Here is a 17202-nt window from a genome sequence, read left to right on the forward strand (position 1 = left end):
TTCTTTTTCTTTTTTGGCGGGTTTGAGCAACGTAAAACAACACTTTTTAGTTATAAATTTGGCACGGTCCGAAAAGGCCGGTATTTCAGGCCCGAACAGCGGGGTTGGGCATAGTGTTTCAGCCGAATCTTAACCCGGCCCAACCCGACACAGTGGCCTGATTTTTATGCCTCAACCCAACTCGAACCTGGCCAGACCCGCCATTTGATCAGGTCTACCATGTTGGCTGTTGCGGATTTTCGGTAATGAAGGTGAAGAAAAGCACGGAACACATTAATTTATCCTTTTATTTCAAATTGGGAGGGTTGGTGGTTTGTAATTGTGGCACAAAAATCACCCTCAATTCTCTTCTTGTCATTAAGTACTACACAAGTTCACAATGTACTTCGAGACTGTTTGTCTGTCTCAATCATTTTATTAGTTTTGGGATAGAACAATAACATGCACAAGGACCCACAATTCAACAAAGGGGAGACCGGGCCTGTGCCTTTTTTTGGAAAAAGCACGACAGGACACGACACGACAAAACACGCTAAAATTTAGTAAATTTGGCCTTAGGCACGACGGCCTGGCCCAGCCCTGCATGCCCATGGGCTTGGGGCAAGTATGGGCCTTGTTTTGAAATTTCAAGCCCGACACAATACAACATGGACATATCATGGGCCCAGCCCAATTAGGTGTGGGGTGGGGGGGGGGAGGATTGAAAGAGAGAAACAAAGAGATAGATAGAGGCCACATCAAATGCTAGATGAGATAATTAAAATTATGTGCAAATAAACTCATAAACACCCATCTAACACAAATTAGATGTACATAAAACCATATCTAAACGAGCCCAAAATACACCTCTTCCTAGTCAATCACAATCAATCATACTCTCTATAATAAGCATCAATTAAACAAATTTGGAATAGTAACAACTAATCCACTCTTAACAAATTTTATCATTTGAAAGAAAAAAAAGACACCAAAAATCACGAGCATTTCCGTCATTTTAAGAGCAGGTGAGATGTTACTGATGATGAGGCCTCCATTGTTGCTCCTTCTTGTTCAATGGATGAGGTATGTAAGCGCCAAAGCGACCAGCATCAACGCGTATGCTATTCCTTGATCAATGCTTGTTCCTGAAATTCCACATTTGATACACAAAGGTTCAATTGAGTACATAACATACCAAAAACGACAATTACATGGAAATGATTTTGACACACCCATCGTGGAACACAGTTTTCCGTGCTCTACTCAAAAGGCGGTGTGCCAGATACAGCACCAGGTGTGTCAAAATCAGTTTCCCGATCAACATTCATACTCGATGAAGGGGATGTGAGTGACTTAAACATGGTTCAACTATGACATAATTCAAATTTGTTGGTATGGTATGGTATCAAAAGACAATTGCTATGACAATGTGATAAACTAGGGTGAAGTTTCATTTTCAATTTTGACACACCCATTGTGGAACACAATTTTCCGTGCTCTACTCAAAAGGTGGTGTGCCAAAAACAGCATCAGGTGTGTCAAAATCAGTTTCCCGATCAAAAGGTGGTGTGCCAAAAACAGCATAAGATGTGTCAAAATCAGTTTCCCGATCAACATTCATACGCAATGAAGGGGATGGAAGTGACTTAAACATGGTTCAACTATGACAGAATTCGAATTTGTTGGTATTGTATCAAAGGACAATTGCTAGGACAATGTGAAAAACTAGGGTGAAGTTTCATTTTCAGTTTGAAACTAGTTTAGCAAAATAATAAGTGGAGGTAGATAAATCTTATCTTAAATCAACCACCTTTGACAAACATTCCATCTGCTACTTTCCCAATTCCAATCATACTTGTTTCTGTAACCTTTTTCTACAATGGAATCTCGTCTACATTATTGCCCTCTTTACAATGAACAAACTTATTACATTGCCATTAATCCCCTTTATTTACTTTTAAAAATTCAATCAATTAACCTCCAAACCCTCTGTAAAGCAAACTAGTGAATATTATTCAAAGAAAAAAAAACACAAGAAGATATTCAGCAGCTCAAACTCGGCTAATAAGATGCTAAGATTAAAACATATTTACAATTTTGGAGACAAATCTAAAACCTAAATAAATTATCCTCCTTTTTAAAGCTAGCATTTCCATATTTGCTCCATACAAACACAATTACACCTATTTTAGAAGGGGTAAAAATCAAAACTTTCCTTAAATTAAATTAAATTCTGAGGTACCCAGATTCGTTTTCATCAGTTTTGTGTGTAATGCCATAGATCTACAACATGGGTACTCCAAATTAAATGCAGAACAACAATAAAATCTTGATTTTGGGGAATGAATTCCAGGTGTTCGATGAAATGTCTGAAAGAAAACCCCATTTCAAAATAACAAAATTTCTTGGATCTGATCATAACCCATTTGTGCATTTTCTCCATAGTTTATGAAAATGCAAAAAACAAACATACCCATATACAGAAATTCATACAAAGTTCATCAAATTCAAGGAAATATTCAAAGAAATTAAAAATAATTACCGTCACTGGTAGGAGCAGGTGCAGGGCCCGCAGCTTGAGCCTGAGCCATTGCAAAGATGAGAGAGAAAACAACCAAAACAATGAACGAAGCCTTAGCAACCTCCATTGTTGTTAAACTCAAACTCTCTGTTTCTTTATTTTCTAATCTTTTTTTAAATTATTCTGTCTAATCCAAGAAAAAAGAATGCAGGGATCTCTACAGCCCCTCTCTCTCCTTTAAAGAAAAAGGAAGAGAGTCGTCGCTCAGAGAGAGAGAGAGGGCGTAGAGAGAGAGAAAAAATGGGAGAGAGAAGGAGAGCACACAAAGTGTTTGATGAAATACGTCAATGAAGAGGCAGAGCAGCATGTGCTGGGAGGTAGAATGGGGGGTCTTATAATTGTCTCTTGTGTCGGCTTTTTTACTGGGATGCCACTAATTATTTGATTTTTCAGTTTTTATTTAGAAAATTTCTTAAGTTTTTTTTTGTTTTGTTTTTATAATTTGATTTTTTTGGAGGGTTGAGAGTTGCAATAGAGGAGAAATTGATGGAGCTCCATTCCTCTTTCATGGGTTCACATAATCTTATTTTAATTAGCCCTCATTCTCTTGGATTTTATTTCATTTTTATTCGGTTCAGCTTAATTATTTTATTCGGTTCAATTTAACCAAATAAAATTCAGAAGAACAAGATCTTAGCAATAGGTTGTAAAAAAAATTATTCCTTATGAGGGTTTTCAATCAAATAACCATAATTTTGTGTTTTAGAGTATATTTTGAGTCTTTACGACTAATGATACTTGATTTAATTCGATTAATATGGAGTACTCTTTATACTCTAGTATAAATTGAACTCTTTACTCAATTTGCAATTTTTACTTAACCAAGTTGGTAAAGTTGGTGGAAAACTCATCTTTCAACATGGAATCGGGACACATTAGTTGTGTTATGTTTGAGAGCAGTTTAAGTATTGACCTACCTAGTTTGGCTGATTAACCAGGAATAGGTGATGGTTCAATCCGTATTTTGAAATTTACTTTCTTTTTTATACTTTATCTAATATTAATGAAATTTCTTATTTAGTGAATTCATGAAAATAGTTTAATTAGACATATTATTCTTGTTGCATATCTTTTAATTGTGATCTAATTGCATGAAAAATCGTAGCCCAATTTTTTCAATTACATAAAATAAAATTTTAAAAAAATCACTTGTCAATATTCATAAGACTATCCAGGTGTTGGTATAACGGGAGAATTATTCCAAATAGTTGCGGCTTCCCGTTGCAAGTGAAGCAAACGGTTACGGAATTACGGCTTACCAACTATTCTAAAATATTCGTACAACTCATAACCATATTATTGAACTTTTGTGGAGTTGGAATACTCCTTTAAATAAAAAAAACAACATTTGTGAAAAATGGAAAACTACATGATGATGGAGAATAAAATGCTCTTAAGATATAAATTGTACAATTTTAGTCACATTTTAGAGGTAATTGGTACTCCGTATGTGCCAATGTTGTACATCGGTGCATGATATAATACATGTTATCGAAGTTCATACTTTATTAAATCTCAAATCAAACTCAACATTCAGGTTGTGAATTCATTAAACTTGCAAATTTGTATAATCAAGTCATTTTCTCGTTTTATAATAGGTTAGAAAAGCCTAAGATATACCTAATTCAGATATACGGATATAAAATATACGTTTTAAATTAAACTCATTACCAATTTACAACCTTTGATAATATTTTCTTGTTTATTTAGGGCTATGGCTCTAGATGCCAAGAAACAAAAACATGTTCATCATATTTGTTGTTTTCTCATATTCACTCTAGATACTACTCCGTACTCCGTATGTATTTGTAATAGGTTGTGTTAATTGAGATGTCATTTTAAAGAACTGACAAGTCCAAATTTTAACTAATTATCGTTTTAGACTGATGACCTGTATGTGATATATTCCGGATTTAAATATACCCTGTCTTTGTGACTAATTTATGAAAATAAAACCAATTAATCATATGACTAATTTATGGAAATAAATACCAATTAATCATATGGTTTATTTCAAGAGGTATGTGGTGTACAAATAAGAAAAAGGCAAGAATAGCCAGAGAAATTTGCAAAGGACATGTGATAAGGACATTATTGGGCCATGTGACCGTTTGGTACCAAATATTTTGTTTGAGTTTTTTTAAAAGATTTTGGCAATAATCTTTCATAGTCATCAAGTAGTAATCCTAATTGCTTTGTTGTCTCCAGGATGGATTCTTTCTTTATATTCGACCATTTTACAGCTCTATATACTCTTTCAACCGAAAGGAGAATTTCGTTTATAATATACCACTATAGTTTTCTAAAGTTTGTTCCATTATAATTCAAATTTAAAGGTTTCTCTTTTCGTGTTTGATCCGTGTTATTTTGTTGTGTCGTGTCAGATTTTATCCACTTTAATTCTATCGAGTTAAAGTCTAAAACGTCGTACAGATTAACCTGTCCGAATAAGCGACCAAAATTCTTTGAGAACGGGGAAGGAAAAAGAAATTTCCACCTCAAAACGCTCCTTTGAAATCTGACCTCTATCTTAACATGTAAATTTACTATTTTACCGGATAGTTTAAATCTAAGTCAAATTCTCATTAAGTTGGGGACAAAATGAAAACCCCTTTACCACAAAGTTTAAATTTGAAATTCAATATTAAAAGTCAAAATTTCAACGGCTTAAATCTAGAAACATTGATATTGTTTACGTTAAATTCAAATCAGATTTTGTTTAGTATTGTGTAAATCAGTTTCGTCCTTTGACACGTTTTTTATGAAGTAAGCAACATTACACATCAAAGTACACATGTACTCCTTACTATGTACAAAAATTATAGGAAGCTGTTAATGAGGGAAATTTGTTAATTAATTTACGTGTTAGGATTCTTATTTATAATTAAAATTTCAATTTTGAGCTATTCAAAAAGTGGATGAATTTTTCAAAATCAGGCCTGACCCGAAAGTTTGCCACAAAAATTTAGGCCAAGCCCACGGGGGGTCGTGGCAAATCCCAGTCTGCATCAGACTGGGCTGAAAATTTCAAAATAGGGTCAGGGCTGAAACGGGCCGCTTACTTAAGCATAATTTTATAAAATTTAGCGTGTTTTGCCGTGTCGGATGTGGACATGCCGTGTCTTGTCGTACTTTTTTAAAAAAATGCGGTTCAGATCTGACCCACAACTTTGTGCTCGTACCGAATCGCTATTTTTTCGTGCTCATGTCGGGCCTCAGGTCTACATGAACCCATTAATATTGATCGAAATTTACATCTCTACCTCTGGGCCTCTGGCTCATCTCCATCCTTGGTTGTTGGGCTAATTGAGTATTTTGCAGGTCTGGCCCAAAATTGCATAGCACAACATGCAGGCCCGTCTTGGTATAACCCGGCCCATTGCTTATATTTCAATACCTTTTCGAACCTATGTCCAAAGAAGTGTTTGCTTACAAAAACAACTTTCAATGTGACTGACTAAAGCACCAACACTTCGTATATTCTTTTACATGCCTATTAAGTCATAGTATTGATCAACTAGTTTTAGCATAACAATCACTAGTATAGACTTAAAAATGATACATACTTGTATATATTTATATTTCCTATAAAAAAGATCATTTTTTTGGTGCTAGTAATCCCCGAGGACAATATAAATTTTAAATAGGAGTAGGGGATTTAAACCTGAGACCTATTATATACAGACCCGCAGTTTTAACCACTAGGCCAAGACATCATTGTTTCCTATCAAAATATCTTATGTACCCAAAACATCGAGAATGATGCTTAAATAGGAGCAGGTGATTCGAGCCTGAAACCTATTGTATACAGACCTACAGTCTTAACCACTAAACCAAGACATCATTGCTTCTTATAAAATATCTTATGTACCCGAATCATCGAGAACAATGCTTCTGTATATTAGCATGTGACACAACATTTTGCAAGAGAACGTCACACGTGTCCCTCATGACGTCGTGTGTGCGTGTAACACGATCCACGAACAATACAATACGTGTACGTCGTTGCACCGTTTGTGTCGGGATCGTGCCAATTTGGTGCTCCCGGGTACATGATACACTATGGTAGAAAACAAGTGCAAGCACATATTGAAAAAAGATGTGTACTTTATTAGCAAGGAGTCTTAACAGTTAACACCAAACATTAGAAAACCTAAACTATAAAAGTTACCTCCTACATTATTTAAATGACAAAATTACCCTTTTATAGTATTATCTTATCTTGAACCCTAAAGAGCCCAAAGGAAAGCTCCCATGGCAAACATCCTCTTCTGTTTAGCATTTCCGACGACCGGAAGCCCGTATTGCTTAAGCAAGAAGTCAATCCGCCATTCCGGCATAACCTCGTAGTCCGATTTCGAGTACCTTGGATAATGAACCGGCATTTGGAAATTACCATGCGTTTCCATTATGAACAATTAGTTTAAGGAGAGTTTTGTGTATAGTATTGATTTGTAAACTTGGAGATTTAAAATGGCATGAGTAGTTAGGCCTTATTATTTATAATTTGGAGATCTTTTTGTTAGTTTGAGTAGGTTAAACTTAAATGAAAAGGGTAACAATTTATGTATGAGTTATATCTTTCTTGTGATCGATACCAATTTCTAGCTCAACAACCAACTTCACATGAGTCACAAGCCACTTGTGAACTAGCTAAAAAAAAAGTAAGAAAGAAAAGGTTTTTAATGGTGCGAATAATCTATAAGGGCAATATTAGTAGTTACTAGAATGGAGGAGGTAAGATTCGAACATGTGACCCAGTGTTAACCACTCAGCAAGACCTCGTTGGTACGTAACTAATCCATGTAACTTGAACATTCATGATAGAGTTATGAGAAAGATTCAATATATTGCATTGTATGAATTACATTATATGGCTATAATGGTAACAACTAACCTAGCTTAATTCTAGGAATTAGAGATATTCTTTGACTAACAATTAGGGATTTACATTGACAAATAACCGAGTAATATTAGGAATTATAATAACTACAATATTGACTAAGATATACTATGTATATCTTCCACAATTCAAACATTTTGCATATTTAACACACACAAAAATGAGGGTAGCGACCTTTAAGTTTAATTTATCACAATGTTGGAGAGTTTAAATCCAAAGATTAAAAAAAAAATTGGTAATCCGATTACAATTTGGAGACTTTGTCTAAGGCAATGAAAACGGAGAAACAAGACTCTCCGAATAATCCAACAAATCAAATAACGTAGAATCATCTACTATTGTTCTTAGTCGCACCAGAACAGGTGGATCTTTATTCGGGTCAACAAGCACGAGCTCTTTTTCCGCCGATGTTACTAAAATTCCCCCATTAGATGTGAATCCCAAAAGAGAAACAACGGGCGATTGTGGTAAACCCAAATCGAGGCTGGACAATTTGTTCCAAGAATCCGACTTGCTATATTTATCCAACTTCCACGCGTCCATCACCCACATATTATAGTTATTAGACAGATTGTAGATCTTACAAATGCAGAGACTTGAATCTTGAAGGATACCAATGGATGGATGATTATTATACCTAAAATCTTGATTATCATTCAAATTAATCGGCAAAACCTCGATAATATCTTGGATTAAATCATACTTAACCATGTAATTGTTTTCACGGTTTCCCAACCAACAATGCAAAGACTCATTCTTTATAACCGCATTCTTTCCCCAAAATATATCCTTCTTCATATCGATCAATCCAAAAGCGTTACTCGTATCTAATTCTCTCCATTTATTATCCCTAATTGAATATACATGGATTTTTAGGGTTAGTATTGGTGTGCCAAATACTAACCAAATCATGTAGTCATTGATCGAGGGAACGAACCCGAACCATGAAACACTTTCAAGTTTGAAAGGGTTTATAGGGTATGGCGTTGAAATTCCCTTGATTTCTTTGGTGAGAGGGTTTAAGATGTAGATACGTTCTTCGAGTTGCGAATACGTGCATATAAGCCCATCACATGATCCAATAAGTTCACAATCAATTCTTACTTCAATGTCGTTGCGGAAATAAGGGTTTACTTGTAACACCGTAGGGTTTAGGTTGTCGCTTTCACGGTGGGATAGAGAATAAAGTAGGGTTAAATTTTTATCGTATAACAAGGTTAAGGGACGGTTGTTTGAAGTGCGTGTATAGGATTTTACGAAATCGAGACTGGAGATTAGGGAATTCCATGATTTGCACACTAATTTGACGTTAACCAATGATTTTACCGGTAATTGAAGAAAGATTTTATGTATTAGCTCCTGAGGAAAGCACCCATCAATTGTATCATATTTTGCAGCAAACTTGACGGCAGCCATATTTGTTAATAGGGTTTTAAGGATATAAACGATATAGTAGGGCTTTAGGTAAATATTAGGGTAAAGTTTTGAGATGATATATATATACCAGATAAGTATTATAGGTTTAGAATTAGGAATCAACTTCCTAAACTAATTCAACTACACTAGGGTTAATGTTATCTTGGGCTGCAATTTGGAAGATAATTATTAATTAGAGTCAATTTGTGTTGTGGGCCTTGTGGCAAAGGTACGTATATTTATATACCTTCGCGAAGTGAGTTAGGAAGAGATTTGAAGGCATATTTTTAGACTTTTAGTTGATACATTTTGAAAAGTTACAAGGTTTTTAAGCAATTAATTCATTGATAAAAGTCATATTCATGTGTAAAGACATTTGAATCTAATAAATAAATAGTGCATAATAATTGAATCAAATTAGAACTTTATTTTCGTCAAAAGTACGATTCAATGTTGCATATCGAATATTTTGTATACGCTCTTTCGTATTGCCGTATTTTTATAACCTTTTTCGATAAGGCATAACAAAGTAAAATGATTTTTGTCTGATTCGGTCATTGGATTTTAGTCAGATAATAGACCTCTTTTTCGATCACCCGTCAATCTTTTCAAGGAAACGTATTATACTAGACTAACTAACAAAACTTAATTATAACAAAATTCAGTACAGGAAGCTAATTCGATATACAATAAAGTTTTTGTATACGATGTAGTTTTATTGAAATAACCAACAAAAATAAGACGAAAATAAAGAGAAAGGGTCGGAAATAACCAACCGGCCTTTTGATTTCTTTTTGCTATTTTCAATCTGAAAAACTCTAAGACATCTTGGTGTTCAAACTTAGTTAGGATTATTAAATAGTTGGTTGAGATTGTTAGACTAAGTACATATTAGGAATTAGTCTTTGATATTTAAATTAATCTTGTAATTTAAATGTTTTGCAAAGATACGGCTACTGCCTTCCTAAATTCTAGGCCTAGGTTTAGCTACTGACTTCCTAAAAATCTAAAATCTAGGAACTATATTTGTATATATTGATAGCTGACAATCAATAATATTCACGGAATCAATATCCTATAAATATCAGTACAAACTTTTACATAAGGTGGTCTTACAAGAAAGACCACCTTGTTGTCATATTACCTCCGTTTCAGAAAATTCTTTATGCTTTGGAAAATGTGTCCAAAGTATAAAATTTTTGACCGTAAATTCTCACCGTTATATACATCAAAGCGTTTCATGTATGATCTTGTTAGATTTGTCTCGGGATGTATTTTCATAATATCAAATTTTTATAATTTTTTCACATACGAAATTGGATATATTAGTAGTTAAATATTGCATAGGAGTCCGTGCAAATAGTAACTGTAAAGATCTTTTTGAAACGGAGGTAGTATAAGTTAAACATTGAAATCAATTAGTTAAGCATTGTAACTAATTAGTTAAACACTGGAACTATTTAGTTAAACATTAGAACTAGTTAGTTAAGCACTAAAACTAATTAGTTAAACAATGAAATTAATTAGTTAAACAATCAAAATGGTCTTTCCGGTAAGACGGTCTTACACAAAAGTTGCCGAAATATCAGAGACTAATTCCTAATATGTACTTAGTCTAACATAGATTGAGCGCCTATAATCTCAAATTCGATTTTCCCATCCATTTTTAATTTTCTTTAGCTTATGAACTTTTGTACCATATATTAGATTATTAGATTATTAGCAGACTCGTTTTCAGCACCTTAAGTGACGAAGTATTAGATTATTAGCGTGTGACCCCACGTAACACATATTTTTGCAAGGGTACATGACCTCCAAATCACGAGATGAGTTACTATCCGCTAGTGTTGTTTAAGTACATACACCATACCACATAACAACAGAAATATTAAACTATAAATTTTTTTCTCCTACATAATAAGACCCTTTTACTCAAAACCCATAGAAACTTGAACCTTAGAGATCCCAAAGGAAAGCTCCCATGGCAAACAACCTCTTTTGTTTAGCATTTCCGACGACCGGAAGCCCGTCATTCCGGCATAGCCTCGTAGTCCGATTTCGAGTATCTTGGACAATGTACCGGCATTTGGAAATTACCATGCATTTCCATTATTAACGATTAATTTCAATTCTCTCAATATACATATTAATTGTTTCTTTCTTTACTAGAGTATTGTGGTCGAGAGTTGTAAGGAGATATTTGTGTATAATTTTGATTTGTAAACTTGGAGAATTTAAAATACTATGAGTAGTTAGGCCTTATTATTTATAATTTGGAGATCTTTTTGTTAGTTTGAGTAGGTTAAACTTAAACGGAAAAGGCTAACAATTCATGTATGAGTTCTATCTTTCTTGTGATCGATACCAATTTCTAGCTCAACAACCAACTTCACATGAGTCACAAGCCACTTGTGAACTAGCTAAAAAAAAAAGTAAGAAAGAAAATATGTAAATAAGGTAGTCGGTATAAATAAGGAAACAAATTAGAATATTAAGATTTTCCTAGCTTTTTTTGAAACATTTAAAATAGGATATATAAATTAAATATTTTAATTTCCAGTTTAAATCATGACGCATAAACATGCCATGTCATCATTGTGACACGGCTTAAAGGTCGCATTTTGCGACCTTTATCATTTTCGTAACAAGTAAACTAAACGCACTAGTTGTATCTAATTCTTTCCAATTATCACCCCTCATTGAGTATACATGTATTCTTAGGTTTATTGTTGGTTTGCCAACTACTAAGTAAATCTTGTAGTCGTTGATTGAGGGAACGAACCCGAACCATGAAATGCGTTCAATATTGATACAACCATGGGCTGGTTCACTGTACGGGGTTGAAATTTTCTTGGTTTCTTTGGTGAGAGGGTTACAAATGTAGATACAGTTCTCGAATAGAGAATACGTGCATATAAGGCCGTTACATGATCCAATAAGATCACAATATCTTTTCTTATTGTCATGGAAAACAAGGTTTATTTGTAACACGGTAGGGTTTATGCTGTCGCTTTTAGTAAGGGGTAGAGAATAAAATCGCATATAATGTGGATCATACAACAAGGTTAAGGGACGGCTGTTTGAATTGTGTGTATGAGATTTTATGAAATCGGAGCTGGAAATTAAAGAATTCCATGATTTGCACACTAATTTCAAATTTACCAATAATTTTACCGGTAATTGAAGCAAGATTTCGAGTGTTATCTCACGAGGTAAGCACCCATCAATTATTATATCATAATTTGCAGCAAACTTCCATCTTCCTCCTTCGATGATCTCTGCCTCGACGACCGCCATAATTGATGATATAGGGTTTTGTGTATATATATATATATATATTTTTTTGACAGGGTTTTTGTGTAATTAAAAATATAATCGATGAACTAGGGTTTTGTGTAAATATTAGGGTAAAGTTTTGAGGTTATATATATACAAGTATTATACGTTTAGAATTAGGTAGCAATTTTCTAAACTAATTCAACTTCCTAAAAAGATAATATTCCACCCAAAGTAACACATTCCTAAACAAATTCAACTTACTATAAGATAATATTACACCCAAGGTATTTGATCTCTTAATAGTTACCATACGTTCATTTTATCTTGTCTTGTGCTGCAATTTGGAAGAGATTTGAAGGCATACTTTTAGTTGATACATTTCGCAAAGTTGGTAGTGTTTTAACGATTAATTTCATCCATAAATTGTCTGCGTAATAATTGAATCAAATAACTGAATAAGAACTTTATTTAATCCAAAAGTACGATCCAATGTTGCATATCGAATGTTTTGTATACGCTCTTTCGTGTTGTCCGTATTTTACGACCTTTTTCGACGAGGCATAAAAAGTGAAAATGATTTTTGTCTGATTCGATCATTGTAGTCGAATAATTGATCCCTTTTTCGATCACGCATTAATCTTTCCAAGGAAACAATTATACTATACTAAACTAAGAAAGCTTAACTATAACAAAATTCAGTATAGAGACACTCACTACCATCAAATTAACATTGTAGTTTTATTGAAATTACCAATTTAAAAAAACAAAATTAAAGAGAAAGGGTCTAAAATAACCATTATTTTTTATTTTTGGCTATTTTCGATATGAAAAACTCTAAATTTTTGTGAGCTATTTCCGATCTGAAAAACTCCAAAAAGTGGATGGATTTTTACAAAATCGGCCGGACCGAAAATTGGCCACAAAAGTTGACGCTGAGCCCACAAGGTCGTGGCTTGAACGGGCCCGTTTCACGCCAAATCCACTCTTTTTCGGGCTGGGTCGATAATTTCAAAATAGGCCTAGGACCGGAACGGGTCGCTGTGATTAAACATTATTTTACTAAATTTAGTGCGCTTGTTGTGCTTTTTCTAAAAAATTACGACCCAGCTTGGCCTACGACTTTGTCCTCATACCGGGTCGTGCTTTTTTCGTGCTCATATCGGGCCTCAGGTCTGCATGAATATTGATCCAAATTTACATCTCTACCTCTGGGCTTCTGGCTCATCTCCATCCTTGGTTGTTGGGCTGATTGAGTATTTTGCAAGTCTGGCCCAAAGTTGCTATATGGAGACCCTGAATAATTAATAAACCCAATAACAACAACCCCCATGGCACAACATGCAGGCCCGTGTCGATATAACCCGGCCCATTGCTTATATTTCAATACCTTTTGGAACCTATATCTGAAGAAGTGTTTGCTTACAAATACAATTTTCAATATGACTAACTAAAGCACCAATACTTCGTATATTTTTTTACATGTCTATTAAGTCAAAGTATTGATCAACTAGTTTTAGCATAACAATCACTAGTATCGACTTAAAAATGATACATATCGAACATTTTGTAAACGCTCTTTCTTAATGTCGTGTTTTACAACCTTTTTCGTCAAGGCGTAACAAGTGAAAGTAATTTTTATCTGATTTTGATCATTGTGTTGTTGTGGAATAATTGACCTCTTTTTCGTTCACACGTAAATCTTTCTTTCTAGGGAAACAAATTAATTATACTTGATTAAACTAACAAAACTTAACTATAACAAAATTCAGTATAGGGCACTACCATCAAATTCGATTTTCACATCCTTTTTAATTTCTTTTATTTTATGAACTTCTGTAGGCAAAATGACTTTTCCCATCCGTAAAATTACAAATAGGGGGGTGGGTGGATCAAATCACCTCATTGGTATGAGTTCATCTTAATTTCTTGTGATTTCAATTTCTAGGTTAACAACCAACTTCACATGAGTAATGCGATTTTCACGAACAACATTTTGGTAATGCGATTATGTAAATTATTATTGAAGGGAAAAAGGGCACCTTACAAACTTTTTTTTTTTTTTATAAACTGCCCACCTTACAAACTAGATATCCTACAGTTTGCAGGTTTCTTAAGTCGTATATAGTTAGACTTACATGTTATAGCTTAAATATAAGCTAGCTAACTCTACCAAATATGATATTCTATCCTCCAGGATAACTACATTATCCTCAATAATATTGCAATTTGGAAACTTGTCTAAGGCAATGAAAACGGAGAAACAAGACTCTCCGAATAATCCAACAAATCAAATAAGCTATTATTTTTATTAACTAAAGTTCCTAGTCGCACTTGAAGAGGTGGATTTTGATCCAGGTCGACAAGCACAAGCTCATCGGAGGATGATCTTACCAAAATTCTCCCATTAGATATGAATCCCAGAAGAAAAACCCAGGGCGCCTGCAGTAACCCCAAATCGAGGCGAAACAATTTGTTCCAAGAATCCGAGTTGCTATATTGATCTAACTTCCAAACATCCATCACCCCTTTCAAGGCATGAACCTTACAAATGCAGAGACTTGAGTCTTTAAGAATACCAATGGATGGTTTATTTTTATACTTAATATCTTGATTATGATTCAAATTAATCCGCTCGAGCTCGATAATGTCTTGGACTAAATCATATTTAACCATAAATTCGTTGTAATCATATTCAAACGAGCAATGTAATGTCTCATTCTTTTCAACCGCATTCATTCCCCAAAATAAAATCCTGGCATCATCGATGAATCTAAAAGCACTAATAGTATCTAATTCTCTCCAATTATCATCCCTCATTGAGTATACATGGATTCTTAGGTTTAGTTTTGGTATGCGAACTACTAACCAAATCTTATAATCATTGATCGAGGGAATGAGCCCGAACCATGAAACGCCTTCAATTTCGAGAAAACAACGGGCTGGTTTATGGTACGGGGTTGAAATTTTCTTGGTTTCTTTCGTGAGAGGGTTAAAGATGTAGATACATTCTTCGAGTGGCGAATACATGCAAATAAGCCCATCACATGATCCAATAAGTTCATAAAACTTTGGTTCGTTGTTGTGGAAAGAAAGGTTTTCCCGTGATACGGTAGGGTTTAGAGAATAAAGTTGCATACAATATCGATCGTATAACAAGGTTAAGGTCGGGTTGTTTGAACTGCGTGTACGAGATTTTATGAAATCGGGACTGGAGATTAGGTAATTCCATGATTTGCACACTAATTTGAAATTTACCAATGATTTTACAGGTAATCGAAGCAAGATTTCAAGTGTTAGCTCACGAGGTAAGCACCCATCAATTATTATATCATAATTTGCAGCAAACTTCCATCTTCCTCCTTCGACAATCTCTGCCTCGACGATCGCCATATATATATTTGCTAAGAAGGGGTTTTAAAAATATTATGTATGAAGGAGTGATAAAATATATTATTGATGGGGAAATATATTGTTATATTGTGTTGTGGGCATACGCCTCTATTTATAATATAAACTAGATCTCCTACTCTTCATAGGTTTCCTAATTCATATAAACTTCTATCTTATATCATATAACCTAGTTATAACATAATTCGATATTGTATCATATAGGATAACTGCGTTATCCTCAATAAGTTGCTTTATGTAAATATTAGGGTTAAGTTTTGAGATTATATAATTATATATATACAAGACAAGTATTATACATTTAGAATTAGGAAGAAATTTCCTAAACTAATTCAACTTCCTAAAAGATAATATTCAATTCCAACCAAAGTAACACATTCCTAAACAAATTCAACTTCCTAAAAGATAATACGACAACTTTTGTGTAAGACCGCCTTACCGGAAAGACCACTTTGGTTGCTTAACTAATTGGTTTAACTTCTTAACTAATTGGTTACATTGCTTAATTAATTGATTCAATTTCTTAACTAATTAATTCTTTTACTTAACTAATTGATTTCAGTGCTTAACTAATTAGTTCAAGTGCTTAACTAATTGGCTCCATTGCTTAACTTATATGATACTAAGGTGCTCTTTTATGTAAGACCGCCTTATAGAAAAGTTTGTAACGATAATATCCCACCCAAAAAAACTTTTGCCAATAATTCTCGTGATGGTCAAGCACCAATTACCCATTAAAAACAAAAGATGAAACAGATTCAATAACAAGATTTAGCACCCATAACTATGAATCCCAATTTTTTAAAATAGAAGTTGCCGGAATTGAATTTTCCAGCACAGCACAACACAAAATTAACAAAAGAAAACCAAATTGCAACAATGAAGAACAAAAGGACATAGAAAAATATTAAGTGAGGGATTACTTCATCAACGTATTTGTCCGATTGAGCCTAATGGGTCGTCGGGTCGAATCCATCCGTCTTCGGATACTCGGATTTTAGAAGAAGACGATGAAAGAAGGAGGAAGCCTTTTATTTTTATTTTTATTTAATTTACAAAATTAGAAGGGTTAATAGGCTCGGTTTGGTTTGGTTATTTTTCCACTACAAGAATTTGTATCTTTAACGACAACCTAATTACGACGGGTCAAAAATTCCATCGCAAAAGCCTTTTGCGACGGGGCTAACAACCAAACAATGACGGGAATAACCGTCGCAAATGTCTTTTACGACGGGTTTACGACGGATTTACGACGGGATTTCTATTAACGACGGCCCCCTTTTATGACGGGTTCGCGACAGGAAATCCCGTCGTTAATGAACGATTATTTGCCTTTCGCGACGGGATTTCCCGTCGTTAATATTACAATTTCTTGTAGTGTGATCATTTTTTTTTCACAAAATATTTAAATGAATATCTCCTAAACTACTGCGTAGTTATAACATTTTTAACATACTCGTTTAAATTTATTCATATAATATGCATATTTAAAATGCTAATATGGTAATTTGACTAAAATATTGAGTGATATATTTTTTACTATTACTATAGCGATTTGACTAAAATATTACCAATTTAGAATAAATATTATTACGTCGTATCTATTATTGCCATAATTTATAAACTAAATTTTGTT

At 34.0% G+C, this 17202-nt stretch overlaps 3 protein-coding genes across 3 annotated transcripts; all 3 read right to left on the reverse strand.

Moving 5' to 3' along the window:
* Positions 1–754: 754 nt before the first annotated feature.
* Positions 755–2904, reverse strand: LOC110780009 (arabinogalactan protein 41). The gene is made up of 2 exons (XM_021984448.2): positions 2522–2904; positions 755–1124 (listed from the first exon to the last, which is right to left on the reverse strand). The coding sequence occupies exons 1-2, from the start codon at positions 2625–2627 to the stop codon at positions 1051–1053; spliced, it is 180 nt and encodes a 59-aa protein (XP_021840140.1). The 5' UTR covers positions 2628–2904; the 3' UTR covers positions 755–1050.
* Positions 2905–7727: 4823 nt separating this feature from the next.
* On the reverse strand, positions 7728–8879 carry LOC130468919 (F-box/kelch-repeat protein At3g23880-like). Its single transcript, XM_056837971.1, has one exon. It carries the CDS (start codon positions 8877–8879, stop codon positions 7728–7730), a length of 1152 nt encoding a protein of 383 aa, XP_056693949.1.
* Positions 8880–14396: 5517 nt separating this feature from the next.
* LOC130468920 (F-box/kelch-repeat protein At3g23880-like) lies at positions 14397–15548 on the reverse strand. Its single transcript, XM_056837973.1, has one exon. The coding sequence runs from the start codon at positions 15546–15548 to the stop codon at positions 14397–14399; it is 1152 nt and encodes a 383-aa protein (XP_056693951.1).
* Between the last annotated feature and the right edge of the window lie 1654 nt (positions 15549–17202).

Source organism: Spinacia oleracea, chromosome 3, assembly GCF_020520425.1.
Source record: "Spinacia oleracea cultivar Varoflay chromosome 3, BTI_SOV_V1, whole genome shotgun sequence".
In the NCBI taxonomy this organism is placed as follows: Eukaryota; Viridiplantae; Streptophyta; class Magnoliopsida; order Caryophyllales; family Amaranthaceae; genus Spinacia; species Spinacia oleracea.